General features: G+C 46.9%; 1 protein-coding gene across 2 annotated transcripts in view; it reads left to right on the forward strand.

The window, feature by feature from the left end:
* Positions 1-422: 422 nt before the first annotated feature.
* LOC147014776 (E3 ubiquitin-protein ligase RNF103-like) overlaps positions 423-18,897 on the forward strand; it is a 32,332-nt gene continuing 13,857 nt past the window's right edge. The window contains exons 1-4 of one of the 2 annotated variants that reach the window (XM_085853032.1): positions 423-646; positions 12,824-12,912; positions 13,115-13,737; positions 14,344-15,258. In XM_085853032.1, coding sequence (XP_085709158.1) covers positions 636-646; positions 12,824-12,912; positions 13,115-13,737; positions 14,344-15,258 — 1,638 coding nt within the window. In that variant the 5' untranslated portion in view covers positions 423-635. Of the gene's footprint in view, positions 647-6,055; positions 6,614-12,823; positions 12,913-13,114; positions 13,738-14,343; positions 15,259-18,897 lie in introns of those variants that run through there. The other variant, XM_085853033.1, reaches the window with a different exon arrangement.

Consider the following 18,897-nt stretch of genomic DNA (forward strand, 5'->3'; position numbering starts at 1 on the left):
CGATTGCTGTTTATCTCCCACCGAAGGTCATTGGAAATGTGTATCCCGAAAATTTTAAAAGAAGTGACAATCTCAACTTCAGCATCGTGAATAACCAAGGGTTCAATGGGAGTTTTGTTTTTCTGGAAGTCAACAATAATAATTTCCTTTGTCTTCATGACGTTGAGCTCGAGATTGTTTAGAGAACACCGTTCCACAAGTTTTTCGACTTGATTACGGTGTTCTCTTTCGCCACCATTGAAAATCAGGCCGGCAACAGTCGTGTCATGTTTAAATTTCACCACCAGTGAGCTAACAGATGATGCGACACGAAGTAATGGTGTGTGTGTGTGTGTGTGTGTGTGTGTGTGTGTGTGTGTGTGTGTGTGTGTGTGTGTGTGTGTGTGTGTGTGTGTGTGTGTGTGTGTGTGTAGCATTTGTCGGTTGTTTTTGGATGAAAATGACCAACTGTTTGTTCTAAACCAATAATGTACTGCGGAGAAATGTTTTACTTGCTCAGTGTTCTGTGTCATTACCGATGGTTGTAGATTACCTGCGGGTTCCACCATCACTCTCTGCTTACCCGGGCTGAGTGGAAGGAGGTCGTGCAAAAGGTCTCTCGCTTTGGTATTCGTACGGGTACTTTTCACTGCTCCATGGACCCCAGGTCAGCAGAAGCAATGTTTCACTAAAGGTTCCTAAGAGACAGGTTGTTGTACCACCCAGGTGGCTGCGAACAAACCACCACCTTAGTTTGCCTCTCAGGAGCTCAAAAGGAACTCCTTTTTTTTTTTGAACCACATTTATTTATTTGAAGGTCGTTCATATATTACATCAGAAACACTAGCATGGCACTCGGTAGAGCACATACCTCCACCAGGCTGAACATTTTACATTTTGTATCCCACTCATAGGCCAGATCTGCATACGGACGTGAACCAAAATGGAATCAGCTTGTTCTTTTCACGTACCCAGGTCATCCACCGAGTTTTGTTGTGACTTGTCCACAACTTTTTGAGATATTATGCTATACACTGTAATCGTTTTTGGCCCCATCTCTTAATGGTGAAGAATTGCTTAAATATATAAATAAATAAATAAAGAATTCTCGTTTCCGGATCTGGATTCAGATCTTCACTAAAATCGAATCAATTTGTCCTTGTCACACACCCAACGTGTCCACAAAATTTCGTCCGAATCTGTCTATAATGTTTTGAGATATCTTGCTCACAGACAGGCGTGAAAAGATAACCTCCTTACACCTTCGGTGGTGGAAGTAACTAATTCAACAAGCCGGTAGGCGACGAGGGATCCGCTGGGATCGAAGCGCTGGATACTATGCTTTTCATTCTGACCGATCCACCGACGAAGATTCATTGCTAAGACGTATTGGTTCACATACAATTGTTCCTCTGCCTGGCAAGATTTTTCCTATTGCGTATTTTGCCAACTGGCACTCCTCACAGGACTACCATTTGAAAAATAAAACCTAAATCAAAAATCGGCTCGAGTAAAATTTTCTAAATATCTCGAAGTGTTTAATTCCGAAGTCTCGTTTCTCCACATTCAAAACTGTAGGACAAGTATTGAAAATAGTGAACGCGGTTTTTCGGCCGCTGCATAGCAACAGTTTGGGTGGCTTCTTTATTATAAATTATATACCCCTGTGTACATTTATATTTATATAAAATATAAATTATAAATTATATTGCTGAGCAACGAAACTCAAACGTGCACACTCCCAGCGCATATGTCACCTCACGCCAAGTTTCTTCGAAATCGGTTTGCTGGTTTGTGCTGTGGAGCCTCGCGTTGCAGAAACACACACACACACACACACACACACACACACACACACACACACACACACACACACACACACACACGGAAAACCCGACAATAAGGGATATCTAGCGAATTCAATATTCAACTCCTGCCCTTCTCCTTCCTCTCGGTATGATATAATCATGAGCCAATCTTCTTTATCTCCATCCTTTTCTCACCTCTTCAATTCAATTTGTCTTTTTAGAGTGTTTTATTGATTTATTTAAGGTTGTCTAAGCTCCAGCAGAAGCGTACAATATAAATGGCACCTACACTTACTTTACGTCCGACAAATGGCTGCTGAGCTTTGGGGAAGTGACAACATCCGGGGTCACGAAGACTACAAAATATTTTTTCAAGTTATTATTTTATTTCCCTCTAACTCTTGGAGAAGTTTGTGCATGAAAGATAAGGATACCATATTCCAAGAGTAGTTTTTATCCCCACGCTTTTTGAAAAAAAAAAAAGGGGAATATTGTAATCTGCTCTCTCTCTCTATCTGTTTCTCCGTCTCTCTCTCCGTCTGTTTCTCCGTCTCTCTCTCTCTCCGTCTGTTTCTCCGTCTCTCTCTCCGTCTGTTTCTCCGTCTCTCTCTCCGTCTGTTTCTCCGTCTCTCTCTCTCCGTCTGTTTCTCCGTCTCTCTCTCTCCGTCTGTTTCTCCGTCTCTCTCTCTCCGTCTGTTTCTCCGTCTCTCTCTCTCCGTCTGTTTCTCCGTCTCTCTCTCTCTCCGTCTGTTTCTCCGTCTCTCTCTCCGTCTGTTTCTCCGTCTCTCTCTCCGTCTGTTTCTCCGTCTCTCTCTCCGTCTGTTTCTCCGTCTCTCTCTCCGTCTGTTTCTCCGTCTCTCTCTCCGTCTGTTTCTCCGTCTCTCTCTCCGTCTGTTTCTCCGTCTCTCTCTCCGTCTGTTTCTCCGTCTCTCTCTCTCCGTCTGTTTCTCCGTCTCTCTCTCTCCGTCTGTTTCTCCGTCTCTCTCTCTCCGTCTGTTTCTCCGTCTCTCTCTCTCCGTCTGTTTCTCCGTCTCTCTCTCCGTCTGTTTCTCCGTCTCTCTCTCCGTCTGTTTCTCCGTCTCTCTCTCCGTCTGTTTCTCCGTCTCTCTCTCCGTCTGTTTCTCCGTCTCTCTCTCCGTCTGTTTCTCCGTCTCTCTCTCCGTCTGTTTCTCCGTCTCTCTCTCCGTCTGTTTCTCCGTCTCTCTCTCCGTCTGTTTCTCCGTCTCTCTCTCCGTCTGTTTCTCCGTCTCTCTCTCCGTCTGGTTCTCCGTCTCTCTCTCCGTCTGTTTCTCCGTCTCTCTGATTCTCCGTCTCTCTGATTCTCCGTCTCTCTGATTCTCCGTCTCTCTGATTCTCCGTCTCTCTGATTCTCCGTCTCTCTGATTCTCCGTCTCTCTGATTCTCCGTCTCTCTGATTCTCCGTCTCTCCCTCTCTCTCTCCGTCTCTCCCTCTCTCTCTCCGTCTCTCCCTCTCTCTCTCCGTCTCTCCCTCTCTCTCTCCGTCTCTCCCTCTCTCTCTCCGTCTCTCTCTCTCTCCGTCTCTCTCTCTCCGTCTCTCTCTCTCTCTCCGTCTCTCTCTCTCTCTCCGTCTCTCTCTCTCTCTCCGTCTCTCTCTCTCTGTCTCTCTCTCTCTCTCTCTCCGTCTCCCTCTCTCTCTCTCTCTCTCTCTCTCTCTCTCTCTCTCTCTCTCTCTCTCCCCGTCTCTCTCTCTCTCCGTCTCTCTCTCTCTCTCTCTCTCTCTCTCTCTCTCTCTCTCTCTCTCTCTCTCTCTCTCTCTCTCTCTCTCTCTCTCTCTCTCTCTCTCTTTCTCCGTCTCTCTCTCTCCCTCTGGTTCTCCGTCTCTCTCTCTCTCCCTCTGGTTCTCCGTCTCTCTCTCCGTCTCTCTCTCCCTCTCTCTCTCCGTCTCTCTCTCCCTCTCTCCCTCTCTCTCTCCCTCTCTCTCTCCCTCTCTCTCTCCCTCTCTCTCTCCCTCTCTCTCTCCCTCTCTCTCTCCCTCTCTCTCTCCATCTCTCTCTCTCTCTCCGTCTCTCTCTCTCTCCGTCTCTCTCTCTCTCCGTCTCTCTCTCTCTCCGTCTCTCTCTCTCTCCGTCTCTCTCTCTCTCTCTCTCTCTCCGTCTCTCCGTCTCTCTCTCTCTCCGTCTCTCTCTCTCCGTCTCTCTCTCTCCGTCTCTCTCTCTCTCCGTCTCTCTCTCTCCGTCTCTCTCTCTCCGTCTCTCTCTCTCCGTCTCTCTCTCTCTCTCCGTCTCTCTCTCTCTCTCCGTCTCTCTCTCTCTCCGTCTCTCTCTCTCTCTCTCCGTCTCTCTCTCTCTCTCCGTCTCTCTCTCTCTCTCTCCGTCTCTCTCTCTCTCTGTCTCCCTCTCTCTCTCCGTCTCTCTCTCTCTCCGTCTCTCTCTCTCTCTCTCCGTCTCTCTCTCTCTCCGTCTCTCTCTCTCTCCGTCTCTCTCTCTCTCTCCGTCTCTCTCTCTCTCCGTCTCTCTCTCTCTCCGTCTCTCTCTCTCTCCGTCTCTCTCTCTCTCTCCGTCTCTCTCTCTCTCCGTCTCTCTCTCTCTCCGTCTCTCTCTCTCTCCGTCTCTCTCTCTCTCCGTCTCTCTCTCTCTCTCCGTCTCTCTCTCTCTCCGTCTCTCTCTCTCTCCGTCTCTCTCTCTCTCTCCGTCTCTCCCTCTCTCCGTCTCTCTCTCTCTCCGTCTCTCTCTCTCCGTCTCTCCGTCTCTCCGTCTCTCCGTCTCTCCGTCTCTCCGTCTCTCCGTCTCTCCGTCTCTCTCTCCGTCTCTCTCTCCGTCTCTCTCTCCGTCTCTCTCTCCGTCTCTCTCTCCGTCTCTCTCTCCGTCTCTCTCTCCGTCTCTCTCTCCGTCTCTCTCTCCGTCTCTCTCTCCGTCTCTCTCTCTCTCTCTCTCTCTCTCTCTCTCTCTCTCTCTCTCTCTCTCTCTCTCTCTCTCTCTCTCTCTCTCTCTCTCTCTCTCTCTCTCTCTCTCTCTCCGTCTCTCTCTCTCTCTCTCCGTCTCTCTCTCCGTCTCTCTCTCTCTCTCTCCGTCTCTCTCTCTCTCTCTCCGTCTCTCTCTCTCTCTCTCTCTCTCTCCGTCTCTCTCTCTCTCTCCGTCTCTCTCTCTCTCTCTCTCTCCGTCTCCCTCTCTCTCTCTCTCTCCGTCTCTCTCTCTCTCTCCGTCTCTCTCTCTCTCTCCGTCTCTCTCTCTCTCTCCGTCTCTCTCTCTCTCTCCGTCTCTCTCTCTCTCTCCGTCTCTCTCTCTCTTTCCGTCTCTCTTTCTCTCTCTCCTTCTCTCTCTCTCTCTCTCTCTCGCTCGGTCTCTCTCTCTCTCTCTCTGTCTCTCTCTCTCTATCTGTCTCTCTCTCTCTCTCTACGTCTCTCTCTCTCTCTCTCCGTCTCTCTCTCTCCGTCTCTCTGTCTCTCTCTCTCCGTCTCTCTCTCTCTCTCTCTCCGTCTCTCTCCCTCTCTCCGTCTCTCTCTCTCTCTCTCTCTCTCTCTCTCTCTCTCTCTCTCTCTCTCTCTCTCTCTCTCTCTCTCTCTCTCTCTCTCTCTCTCTCTCTCTCTCTCTCTCCGTCCGTCTCTCTCTCTCTCTCTCTCCGTCTCTCTCTCTCTCTCTCTCTCTCTCTCTCTCTCTCTCCGTCTCTCTCTCTCTCTCTCTCTCCGTCTCTCTCTCTCTCTCTCCGTCTCTCTCTCTCTCTCCGTCTCTCTCTCTCTCTCCGTCTCTCTCTCTCTCTCCGTCTCCCTCTCTCTCTCTCTCCGTCTCCCCCTCTCTCTCTCTCCGTCTCCCTCTCTCTCTCTCTGTCTCTTTCTCTCCGTCTCTCTCTCTCTCTCCGTCTCTCTCTCTCTCTCTCTCTCTCCGTCTCTCTCTCTCTCTCTCTCTCTCCGTCTCTCTCTCTCTCTCTCTCCCTCTCTCTCTCTCTCTCTCTCTCTCTCTCTCTCTCTCTCTCTCTCTCTCTCTCTCCGTCTCTCTCTCTCTCTCTCTCCGTCTCTCTCTCTCTCTCTCCGTCTCTCTCTCTCTCTCTCTCTCTCTCTCTCTCTCTCTCTCTCTCTCTCTCTCTCTCTCTCTCTCTCTCTCTCTCTCTCTCTCTCTCTCTCTCTCTCTCTCCGTCTCTCTCTCTCTCTCCGTCTCTCCGTCTCTCTCTCTCTCCGTCTCTCTCTCTCTCTCTCTCTCTCTCTCTCTCTCTCTCTCTCTCTCTCTCTCTCTCTCTCTCTCTCTCTCTCTCTCTCTCTCTCTCTCTCTCTCTCTCTCTCTATCTCTCTCTCTCTCTTAGCGAAAGACCCCTGTCTTACTTCCATCTTAACTCACCTGAGCTCCTCTACTTTACACTCAGACTGTTGCCCCTGGTCCTGTCAATATCGATTCTGCTGATAAACTTAAACATTTTATCTACACCCTTCATTTTCTTGAACATCTTATTAACTACCCTTGTAATCACCTCTATCGTAATTTCTGAAGTCGTGTCATTTAGCCATTCCTCATTTTGAAATCAAATTGCTCTCAATTATATCAGTTCAAAAATTTTTTTTTCACTGCATTGCATCCAGTCACTATGGTCTTATAAAGGTTTTGAGAGCTTCAAATGAAAGTACTGCAATCTTCTTCTTCGTTTGCATGCGGCATAAGGTTGTCGGCATGGCTGTGCCACTCATGCATTGCTCTCTGGTTAGGGTTGTTCGTGCTCTTCCTCACAACTAACAGCTTCGTCTGGCTACCCAAGGAATCAATCGAGTAGCTCCATGATGAACCCTCGTTATGTCTCTGCAGTGGCCCACAAAGTATTCACCCCCTCCAAAGCTTTCACATTTTTGATGCCACCTGAGGTTATTACCTCCGCCACCGAAGGTGAAGGAGGTTATGTTTTCACCCCTTTCTGTCGGTTTGCCTGTGTACAAGATACCTCAAAAAATTTGTAGATGGATCCCGATGAAATTTTGTGGACAGGTTGGGTGTGTGACGTGGACAAATTGATTAGATTTTGGTGAAGATCCGGATCTGGATCCAACTACTAGAATTTTTAAAGTGAATATTCACCATTGGGAGATGGGGCCAAAAATTATATACAGCACGATATCTCAAAAAGTTGTTGACGGATTCAGATTAAACTTGTTTGACAGGGTGGGTGTGTGACAAGGAAGAATTGATTAAATTTTGGTGAACATCCGAATCTGGATCTGGATCCCAGAACTATTTAATTTTTTAAGTGATTATTCACCATTGAGAGATGCGCTGGATAGCACAATATCTGAAAAATGTATCGGGCCAGATATGTCTCGTGGATCAGGCATTGCGTGGCAGAGGTATGCGCTCTACCGAGTACCCTTCTAGTTTCATGATGTTTTCAAATTGAACTTAACATCTCGGGCCGAATTTCCGAAAGGCGTTTTAATTGTTTGACGTGTGTAGAATCACTAATCGTGCGATGATCACCTGTTCAAGTTAGTCGCCAATCGCTGAAGAGTGATTATCGAATGCACAATCAAAACCTAATCGCAAGCATTTGAATAACAAAGAAATGTTTAAGAGTGCGTTTCAGACCTTGAAGCAAGTATTGGGCAGAAAATGGTATCGTTAAAACTGCAGTTGTACTCTCGGAAACTTCCTGGCAGTTTAAGTTAACTTTAGAATCGCTAGAGGTTACGCCGTTGTGACTTATGTACTGCAGTGAGGATTGCCGGTAACTGAAGTGATTGCAGTTCTAATTACAGTCGTCCGCAGAGAATAACTCGAGTAAATTATACATAAAAATTGCATTGGTAGTTTACATGGGACAATGAACATGGATGTGTTCGGAGTGCTTGAACTGGCTCAAGAGGAGGCAGAAGACGATAGTAATTGGACAGTCAGCTGATGTGCATTGAGAAAGTTCGAGGAAAGATGTAATCCTCTGGAGAAGTGTGTCATTACCAAGTTTGTCCGGAGATACAGACTCTCGAAGGAATCATTTCGTTGGTTGCTGAATGTAGTGTAAGATGACCTGGATCAACCTACGATGAGGAGCAGTGCGCTGAATCCCCTCCATCAATCGTCCATGGTGCTGTGATTCGACGCACGTGCATAATTTCAATTGGATGCTGGACATACGTGCATTGATAAGGTTTGCAATATAAATGCAACGACTATTTGAACCTGGCTTATGAATCCATGATGCTGAGACTCTGAAGCAGTCGGCACGAAGATCATGTTTCGCATATCGTTCATACGCTCGGCGAATAGCAGCCTTGTAGCAGGCCTTGTCTTCATCTAAACGAGCCTTGCATTTCTTATCGACGATAGTCATATGAAGCTCTTCATGCTGCGGATGTTCGCCAAAACGTTTGCGCTGTTCCTCCGTCGCTCACTCGTGCTGCACGTGCACATGGTGCTCCCACGCGGAGAAGGTTTCTCCACGAACAGCGAGCCGACGCTGAAGTGCCTTGCTGCGTTCCATAGACAGACATACTCGTTCATCCGGGGAGGAATCCGAGACGTGGAGCCCTGCTTTAGCACCTGCCTCGCACATCTTGATCATCCTCGCACACCCTCACATGCCTGGAAACCAAAATTATTGGAATCTCCCGCAATGAAGTTGAGTCTTTGGGCCTATCACTTTCCCATCGCAGACAGTTTGGTGGTCTCTCTGTCTTCTACCGTCTCCTTTCTGCTTTTGCACCCTCTTCTCTTTCTATGCTTTGTCCCCTCAGGTTTCTGCATGGCACACGTCATCAACCCACTTCTGGTGACGCTACCTAAATCCAGGATCACTGCTCACCTCCACTAATTTGTTCATCCTTTTTTTTTTCCCCCCTACCTGTGGAACCAATTTCCATATTCTCTTCAATCTCATTCTTCTCTCCAGGTCTTCAAGAGAGCTGTTCACCACCATCTCAGATCATCCCCAATCCAAAACCATTATCTTCTCTACCCTCGTTAACCCTCCATCACCAATCCCTCCTCCTTCCAAATTTCCAGTTTTCCCTTCCTGAGTGTCCTGTATCAATTTTGTCCACCCCAGGCATCCTTTCTTGCCCCCCATTCCTCCCCTATCATTTGTCACGTCTCCCTCTATTTTGTCCCTCAACTCTGCTGTTGCTCTCCCCCTCCCTCTCTGCTGTTCTTTTCGTTCTGTTGCATCCTGATCTGTTCAGTGCTCGAGCTCTTCCACGAGCCTTGACTGTTTCTAAAAAATAAAATAAACAAACATTTACTCTTCTCCAATCCTCCGGTACCTGTCCTGACTCCAACGAGCTAGTCAAGACCTCGGTAAACCTCACGCTTATCTGCTCTGCCATCTCCTTCAAGCTCTGCCAAAGATATGGGATGCATATTTTATGGCCCTGGAGCTTTATCTTCGAAAGATAACGGGACATGTTCAAAAAAGGCTTTAACATTAAGAAAAGAAAAATGGACCTCCATGTCACATTTACCATTTTATGTTTATCTCCAGTTTTGCAGTGATGAGGCTTCATAAAGTGGTCATAATGGACAACTTTATTTGATATGTCTGCAATTGCCAAAACGATTGATTGAACCAAATTTAAATCCCACATTTTAGTGTTCAAGAAATGGAGTTGAAATAAATTCCTTAAAATGGAGATTTTTCCACCAAAACTCACTATTGTTCTTCTTCCTTTTTCGGCTTGCTCCCGTTAGGGGTCGCCACAGCGGATCAACCGTCTCCATTTCGCTCTATCCTCCACATCTTCCATTGACACTCCAACCACCCGCATGTCCGCCCTCACCGCATCCATGAACCTCTTGTTTGGCCTTCCTCTTCTCCTCCTGCCTGGCGGCTCCATCTTCAACATCCTTCTCCCGATATACTCCGTTTCCCTCCTGTGCACATGTCCAAACCATCTCAATCTCGCCTCTCTCACTTTGTCTCCAAACCGTCCTACCTGCGCTGTCCCTCTAATACACTCATTTCTTATCCTGTCCATCCTCATCACTCCCAACGAGAATTGCAGCATCTTTAACTCTGCCACCTCCAGCTCCGCTTCCTGTCTTATTGTTCGCACCACCGCCTCCAAACCATACATCATAGCTGGTCTCACTACCGTCTTATATACTTTCCCCTTCACTCTTGCAGCTACCCTTCTGTCACAAATCACTCCTGCAACTCTTCTCCACCCACTCCATCCTGCCTGCACTCTCTTTTTCACTTCTCTCCCACACTCTCCGTTATTTTGGACAGTTGTTCCCAAGTATTTAAACCCATCCAACCTTCCCCACCTCGACTCCTTGCAACCGCACTATACCACCACCCTCCCTCTCATTTACGCACATGTACTCCATCTTACTCCTACTGACTATCATTCCCCTTCTCTCCAGTGCGTACCTCCACCTCTTGAGGCTCGCCTCAGCCTGCTCCCTACTCTCCCTACAGATCATGATGTCATCCGCGAACATCATAGTCCATGGAGACTCCAGTCTGATCTCGTCCGTCAACCTGTCCATCACCATTGCAAACAGGAAAGGGCTCAGAGTCGATCCTTGGTGCAATCCCACTTTAACCTTAAACCGGTCCGTCATTCCTACCGCACACCTCACCGCTGTCACACTGTCCTCGTACATATCCTGCACGATCCTCACATACTTCTCCACCACTCCCGACTTCCTCATACAATGCCACAACTCCTCTCTTGGCACCCTATCATAAGCTTTCTCTAAATCCACAAACACACAATGTAACTCCTTCTGGCCTTCCCCATACTTCTCCATCAACATTCTCAAAGCAAACATCGCATCAGTGGTGCTCTTTCCTGGCATAAACCCATATTGCTGCTCACAGATCGTCACCTCTCCTCTCAACCGAGCTTCCACTACTCTTTCCCACAACTTCATGGTGTGGCTTAACAACTTTATCCCTCTGTAATTTCCACAGCTCTGCACATCACCCTTATTCTTCAAAATCGGAACCAGTACACTTAATCTCCACTCCTCCGGCATCCTCTCACTTTCCAAGACTTTATTAAACAATCTGGTTAACAACCCCACTGCCATCTCTCCTAAGCACTTCCATGCCTCCACTTTTATACCATCTGGGCCAACCGCCTTTCCACTTTTCATCTTCTTCATAGCAGTCCTCACTTCATCCTTACTGATCCACCCCACTTCCAGATTCACTATCTCCACCTCTTCCAACCTTCTCTCTCTCTCTTTTTCTTCATTCATCAGCTCCTCAAAGTACTCCATCCACCTTCTCAACACACTCTCCTCGCTCGTCAGCACATTCCCATTTACGTCCTTTATCACCCGAACCTGCAGCACATCCTTCCCAGCTCGGTCCCTCTGTCTTGCCAATCGGTATAAATCCTTTTCCCCTTCTTTTGTATCCAACTTCTCATACAGCTCATCATTTGCCTTTTCCTTGGCCTTTGCCACCTCTCTTTTTGCCTTTCGCCACCACTCCTTGTACTCCTGCCTACTTTCTTCATCTCTCTGACTATCCCACTTCTTTTTCACCAACCCCTTCTTCCTTATACTTTCCTGTACTTCCTCATTCCACCACCAAGTCTCCTTATCTTCCTTCCTCTGTCCAGATGTCACACCAAGTACCTTCCTAGCTATCTCCCTCACAACTTCTGCTGTCGTTGCCCAATCATCCCACCCATCTTTACCACCATCCAACGCCTGTCTCATCTCCTCCCTAAATTTCACGCAACAGTCTTACTTCTTCAACTTCCACCATCTGGTCCTTGGTTCAGCCCTCACTCTCTTCCTCAACCTCACCTCTAAAATCATCCTACAGACCACCAATCGATGCTGTCGAGCTACACTCTCCCCTGCCACAACCTTACAGTCACTAATCTCTTTCAGGTTGCATCTCCTGCTTAAGATGTAATCCACCTGTGTGCACTTTCCTCCACTCTTGTATGTCACCCTGTGTTCCTCCTTCTTCTTGAAATACGTGTTTACCACTGCCATTTCCATTCTTTTTGCAAACTCTACCACCATTCGCCCTTCCACATTTCTCTTGTTGAGACCGTACCTACCCATCACCTCCTCATCCTCTTTATTCCCTTCCCCAACATGTCCATTGAAATCTGCTCCAATCACCACTCTTTCATCCTTGGATACACTCTCCACCACTTCATCTAACTCACTCCAGAAATCTTCTTTATATTCCATCTCACACCCCATATGTGGGGCATATGCACTGATGACATTCATCATCACCCCTTCAATTTCCAACTTCACACTCATCACTCGGTCAGACACTCTCCTCACCTCCAATACCCTCGCCTTACTCCCCATCCACTTGGTCTCTTGTGCACACAGTATGTCCACCTTTCTTCTCTCCATCATATGAGCCAACTATCGCCCTTTGCCAGTCATCGTCCCAACATTCAGAGTTCCAACTCTCACCTCCACACTTCTACCCTTCCCCCTCTCCCACTGCCTCCGGACTCGCCTTCCCCGTCTCCTTCTTCTCCTTCGCCCAGCAGTAGCACAATTTCCACTGGTACCTTGCTGACCACCGGTACCGGTGGCGGTTGTTGGTAACCCGGGCCTCGACCGATCCGGTATGGAAATTCGTTTTGTTGTCCGCATAATGATTTGGCATAGGTTTTTACGCCGGATGCCCTTCCTGACGCAACCCTGGTCGCCTCTTACGACACACAGGGATATGGTACACCTATTCTAACCGGGGCATACACCGGGCCCAGTACAACTGGTTCTCATTTCGCCGACCTCGGAAGGATGGCAGGCTGAGTCAACCCCCTGGTGTTTTCGACTTGGTTTATATATATATATATATATATATATATTTTATATATATATATATATATATATTTTTTTTTTATATATATATATATATTTTTTTTTTATATATATATATATATATATATATATATATATATATATATATACACAATATACATACATATATTAATTCAGTGTCCCAACGGGGCTTGAACTCAGGACCTTTTGGGTCCCAAGCCACTGCCCTAACCACTGCGCCAACACCATGCACCAAAACTCACTGTTGTTATCGCAATCATTCTTTATAATGGGACTGCCCTGTATTTTGAAAAAGTATTTGTGCAGTTGTCATTGTTGTGTGCTTTGTAGGTTCTGCATTAAGCGGCGTTGGTTGGGGCCTCGACTGATCCTGGCCGTTCCACAGACGAACACCTCCAAAGGGAAGGTGGATCTATACGGTACGCTTCTCTACTTTTGTTAACTTGTGCCACGGTGCGGTCATTGGCGCGTGAGAACTTGCATGTGCAAAATCGGAGCGATAATGCTTGTTGTACGCTGTGCACGGCCAAGACCAGTGTTTGGAAAACGAAAATGGTAAGAGAAATATTTGTATCTCTCCACCGTGTTTCTATGTTGAGAGATTGTTGTGACTGTGTGCAGAGTTTCAGGGGATGCCTTTGGAAGCACGCAACATCTTGGAGTGGGTGCATAGCATCGCAGCGAAGCGCATATCGACGGCCCGATCTCCAGCGTCCCTTCATGCACGCTTGAAAGAGCGGAATGCCCAGAGCTGGCCCCTTATCTCCGTACTGCTGCTGGCTCCACTTCAGCATCCGCCACTGTTTTTTGCAGCACTTGCCGCCCGATTTTCTGGACGTATGGACTTCTTGTTTGTGGACATGAGAGGTTGGTCCACCAAGGATGTGGAACACTGCTCAGACAAGTTGGGCGTTACCCGCTTCCCTGCTTACCTGGTGCAAACTCCCGAGGGCACGTACATATATGGTACACGGCGTGGCGAGCACCACAACCTACGCTGCCTTGACCTTTTCCTGCGCTTTCTGCAGCCAGAAGTCAATGACCTTTTCTTGCTCAGCCTCGGCCTCCTAAACGGGATCGCCTGGCTTGACATTTTCCTAACGTGCGGCGCCGCTGTCAAACGCTTCGCTATACTCATTCGTTCTCTTGGCTCCTCAAATATCCTTTTCTTATTATCATGGCTCCCGCTTCTGGGTTTCCTGCAGCTTCCTCTGCTGCAGCCCTGCCATGAGCTGGCACTCAAGGTCAGTACCCAAAACAAACTGCATGGGTTTTAACACTTCATTAGGAGAATGATTCCTGGCCAAAATTTTTTTTTTTTTTAATGATTTTTGTTTGTTTGTTTGTTTGTTTGTTTTGCCCAATATGATACAAGCCAGCAAAGACCCCCCACCTGGCATAGGCCTCCCGACTCCAGTGCAGACCCCCAAATCCAATATAGACCTCTGCCTTCTGTGCTCTGCTTGCCATAGCGAGAAATTTCCATTTGGCCTTTGTTTGCATTTTTGATAACTTGTTCGCCATTTTTATCTGATCAAATGTTTTGGGAGAATTAATAATGGAGTTTATGGCAAAGCGGAACTCTGTGAGAAACACTGAACAACTATTGGAAAATAGCTGGTGGTGGAAATGGCGAGAAAGATCCAAGAACATTGGATGGAATTTTTTGACAATTTCTTCTTTTTCACTTCTCGATTTCTTCTGACCAAAATATTTCAATTATTTCACTGTTTCTTAATATTAACATAAAATAACACTTTTTAGACTTCTTGAAATTAGCACCCCCCCCCCACTCCCATGACGCCTCATTTTAATTTCAACTTTAAATATAATTGCTTTTCTTACTGCAGCTGATACGTTATGCCAGCATCGGTGAGGCTGCAGCCTGGCTTCGTGCTGATTGGTTGTTTTACTCGTCGCATCACGGCCTGCTGCTCGTTACTTACCTCGGTCTGGGCCTGCTTGTGAGCGTCATCACGCGACTAATTCGGGCAAGGTCTGGGATTCCTCAAAACAGCACTGCCTCAGAGAACAATCTCGAGTGGCTTTCCAGTTTGTGGGTCTCGTACTCAAACTTCCTATTTCAGCCGCACATTCGGCCTTTTGCCCCGTCACGTCTGCTAAATGAAGATCTGGACATCGGTCTGGCTATGTTCCAGCGTATTGCCGTGCCAGATCTGTTGTTGCGGGCAAGCATTCCCACAACCTACATTAAAGAACTGTTCAGCTGGGAGCACCGGCTGTGCCTCCATCATCGACAGAATTCAAGTGGGAATAATGACGATCTGGATTGCGATACGAAGGCTCTGCAAGAAGCACCGTCCCATTCCCCTTCATCTCGTGCCCCTGCTGAGTCATTCCGCGACTCCCTGCCTCAAAACACAACGCCCCCTGACCCGAGCCATTCTGCCTGCACAGCAGAGCCAGGACAAGGCCGTCCTCGTAAGAACAGCGAGGATGTTCCGCCAGAGAACGTTGCATTTGTACGCACCTGCACCTGTGGCACGAGGAGAGCCGATTGTAAAAAGAGACAAAGCACCGATGGGATCTCAGACGGTTCAAAGACTCGTCGTGGTGGCCGGGTTGCCTCCACATCACTTGTGGACCCAGAGTCAACGGCAGCTTGGAAACGAAGCAACCAGCGGCGATCGTGTCGCTGTGCATTTCCTGGCGATCCAAGCTGCAGAACTGGTTCAACACGCCCGTGTGGTGCTAATACGTCTCGGTCTACCTCCCCAAGCTGTGTGTCTTGTCAACGAGATGGGGTGAAGTATAACCCTCCATAATGTTCCCGGTTTGCACTTTTGTGATGCACAATGATTTTTTTTTTTTTTTAATGTTAATTGAAATACATTAGAATGTTTTACTATTTAAATTCTAATTTAGCTCCCTTCCTCCAGGTCTTTGAGCCTGGTGGTGGCTTATCAGTAGAGGTGATCAATTTAAGATTTCTGATTTCAAGCCCCCACCATACCAAAAATAACACCAGGTTGGTTGATTCAGCCTGTCGTCCTTCTAAGGTTGGCAAAATGAGTACCAGCTTACTGAGTAAAGTGAGTCGGTCGAGTATCCTGCATCGGAGTAGCAACCCGTCCAGGATTGTGACCGCAGCCAATGAAACTGCCTCGGCAGCCCGATGTGTTTGGCGCAAGGAGGATCCTCCATCATCCATCCCACAGGGTTTGGGGGAAGGGAAGACGTTGTTTTTCCTTCTACCTTTTCTTTCCTTTTCTTTCTTTCCAACATTTACATTTGCACGTCATGTCTTTGTTCCCGAGCCAATCCTCTTCCAATTTCACCTGACAGTTCCGTGGCCCCATTGCTACCCTTTTCTATCGATTTTGGGGCCCCAGAGATATTGATCAATGGAAGGGCAGGTAGTAATTCTGATTATAAGGTGTTGAAGTTGAAACACTAAAGATCACACATTGTGCCTCGCTATTCCCGTGTATTTGAGTCGAAAGGGATTAAACCTGGCATAGAATGCCCTTTCATACAGCCCCTGTAAACAGGGTTCATGCGAGTCATGACAATCCTTGAATGGCATGGAATTTTGTTTGACCGAGCTCAAATTTTTGGCCTTTGAAAGCATGGATTTTTTTTTTTTTTGCAACGTTTCTCAAAAGCTAGTTGGTACAGCTGTTTGACAACGTATGTCCCCAGTGATACACTGTCAAAAATCATTTGTTTGGCGGTCGTTGGATTAGGATGACCAAAGTTACTTTCGTAACAATGGGGAAATCAAGTTTCCAGGATCATTGGCTGTATCGAGGTGATCACAAACTGTGGTTGGCTGCAGATAAGGAGGACACCAGCGTACAGTATTGTCGAGTTGGTTCAGGATAAGATGAAAGAGTGGAGGAAACGCTCAAACTGGCAGGTGAGATGGTTTGTTCAGGACAGATTAATGTGAGTAATAAAGATCATGGGACCGAATCAAGAATGGCAAGAGATGACTGTGCACCGCTTGCTTGAAATGCTGGAGGGAAGAGTGAGACGGAACAGCCTCTGGAAGTTAGATTGGAGAAGCGAATAATAAATGAGTCGAGGTGTGGTTAAACTGACCGGGAAAATGCTCGACAGAGCCTGGACATGGCATGGAATTTTGGATAGGCCAAGGTGTACGAATGGAGCAAAAAAAGGTGTTAAGAAACAATTTGGGATGTATTCTATGGGATCAAACTTTTCTGGTATCAAAGGTCAACATTGGTTACAAAATTAAGGTTTCTGGCTTGCCCTCCACTGCCTCTGTATTCCAACCAATCCATATAGTGTGACTATTACTAATCCGCACTTCCAGCAAAGGAGGGTAGCCTTTTGCACTTTGTTCCCTTGGGGCAAGGGGACCGTGAGGTTAGGACAGGAATTTGGAATTTTGGTCACGGTGCCGGCGATGGCTCGCCTACTCTTCAATCCATATTAGGATTGGCAAAATGATACCTTGCCACAGCTCATCTATATACAAATGAAGCCGTGCGAGTGTGTTCCAGACCCCTCAATATACATGCCTTTAGATCTCTTGACATCCTGCAGACCCCCTAAGACCGTTTAGAACCTTAAGATCCACAAGGTTCTGTAACCCTTAATGCCCTAAAGACCCCCTACAGATCCCGAAGACCCCTTTTACCTTTATGACACTTTCGACCTTCTGTACCAGTGATTGTCGCTATGTTTTAGAGGAGGGCCACTTTTGCCGATACGGCATCACTGTGAGAGCAGCAACACCACCTGCAGGACTCCACAATGCCTGCGAATAGACCACAAATCCACATACTCTTCTTCATTGCGATTCATCTTCATTGTGCAAGAGTAATTGTTTTTACACTGCAGTCATATCCTGATGTAGTGACGTTTCTTTTATGCTTCGCATTAGAACACTGATTTCAACCCATTGGGTCAATTTGATAGCATTTATTGCGGATTACGATGATTTGTTTTGACATTTGTGTATTATCGGCCGCACGTCAGGGGCCGCACTTTAGGCCACCAGGGGGCCGCCAGTGGCTCACAGGCCGTGCAATGAAGAACAGGGATCTATAACCTTTCAGGCATGCATCACGCAAACATCTATAGTCTTCTTCCAAAACACAGACTCGATGTTTTTCAGAAAGTGATGTGCAAACTCGACACACACAAAGGGTGGGTATGCTGCGAGTACAGAATAAAGTAGCTCATCCTTGGTCTGGTGGTTTTGGTCACTTAGTCATCAAGAGCAAAATTGGTCACTAAATCAACGTTTCTGGCCTGCCAATCGTTTCAAGCAATCCATGCAGACAAGACACAAAAGTACCCTTTTCACAGCCCCTTCAGACGACAGCAGGTAAACATTGGTTCAGTGTCTTCCTTTTGATGGTCACATAGGTCAAAGTGGATGGAGAGGGGTAGTTGGGGGGGAGAAACGACACATTGCATTCACTTGCGAAGTCTACGATTCTAATTGAATATTGTTGTTGTTTTTTTTTATTTATTAATATTTCCTTATTACCTCCACCACTGAAGGTAAAGGTTGTTGTGTTTTCACCCCTTTCTGTTGGGTCGCCGAAATAGGTGACCCTTATTGTCAGTAATTCTGTCTGTTTTTGGATGTTTGTTCGTTTGTCATCAGCATAATGGGTAGTAAATGTGGGCGGATTTTGACCAAACTCCGGTGGTAGGTACATCGTATGACCGAGTGCTTTGGAAATTGTGATGGTTGCTAGGGACGCTTTGGTTCCCGAGCAACAACCGAAAAACCTTCAAAATCGGTACCGTTCACGCGAAATCAATTCCGAAAGCCATTATCCCACGTAGGGTTATGAAATTTGGCACGAATGATCTCCAGGTGATGCTCTATCAAACATATTGCGGTTTTTGTGATATATGGAATACTTTACCCGCAGCGCCCCCTACAATTAGGGTATGCGTGAAAATTGGTGAAAATTGAAGGCCCCCGAGCGACCAGGTGAGTGCATCGATACGAATGAAATTTTGCAGGTTCGTGGTACTGAATGAGTACTACAACTTTGCCTCAGGACATATTGACCGATTTCGCTTAGGTCAGGGGTCAAAGGTCCATCGATAATATTGCGAAATATAGTGTAATAATAATATAGTGCAAAAAGATAATACAGTGCAAAAATCGATAATATGCGCGAGCTGGAGGTGCCTTCACGCCAAATGCTACTCCTCCTGGGGTTATGGTCGGATGGTCATGAAAATTCACACTAATCGTCTGGAATACATTGTGCACAAACAATCGAGCCGGATTTTCGATTTAGATCTTTGTTCACCCACAGCACCCCCTCGAACTTTGGGGATTTCCGATTTCAAACCGCATTTTTCGGTACTTTTCATTCAAATAGATATTGAGTAGTTATCAGTAGATGGAACTGGATGAGATTTGATATGCATAATCTTAAGGTGAT

This window comes from Eptatretus burgeri, chromosome 13 (assembly GCF_056783735.1).
Source record: "Eptatretus burgeri isolate ZD-2024b chromosome 13, Ebu_testis_v1, whole genome shotgun sequence".
In the NCBI taxonomy this organism is placed as follows: domain Eukaryota; kingdom Metazoa; phylum Chordata; class Myxini; order Myxiniformes; family Myxinidae; genus Eptatretus; species Eptatretus burgeri.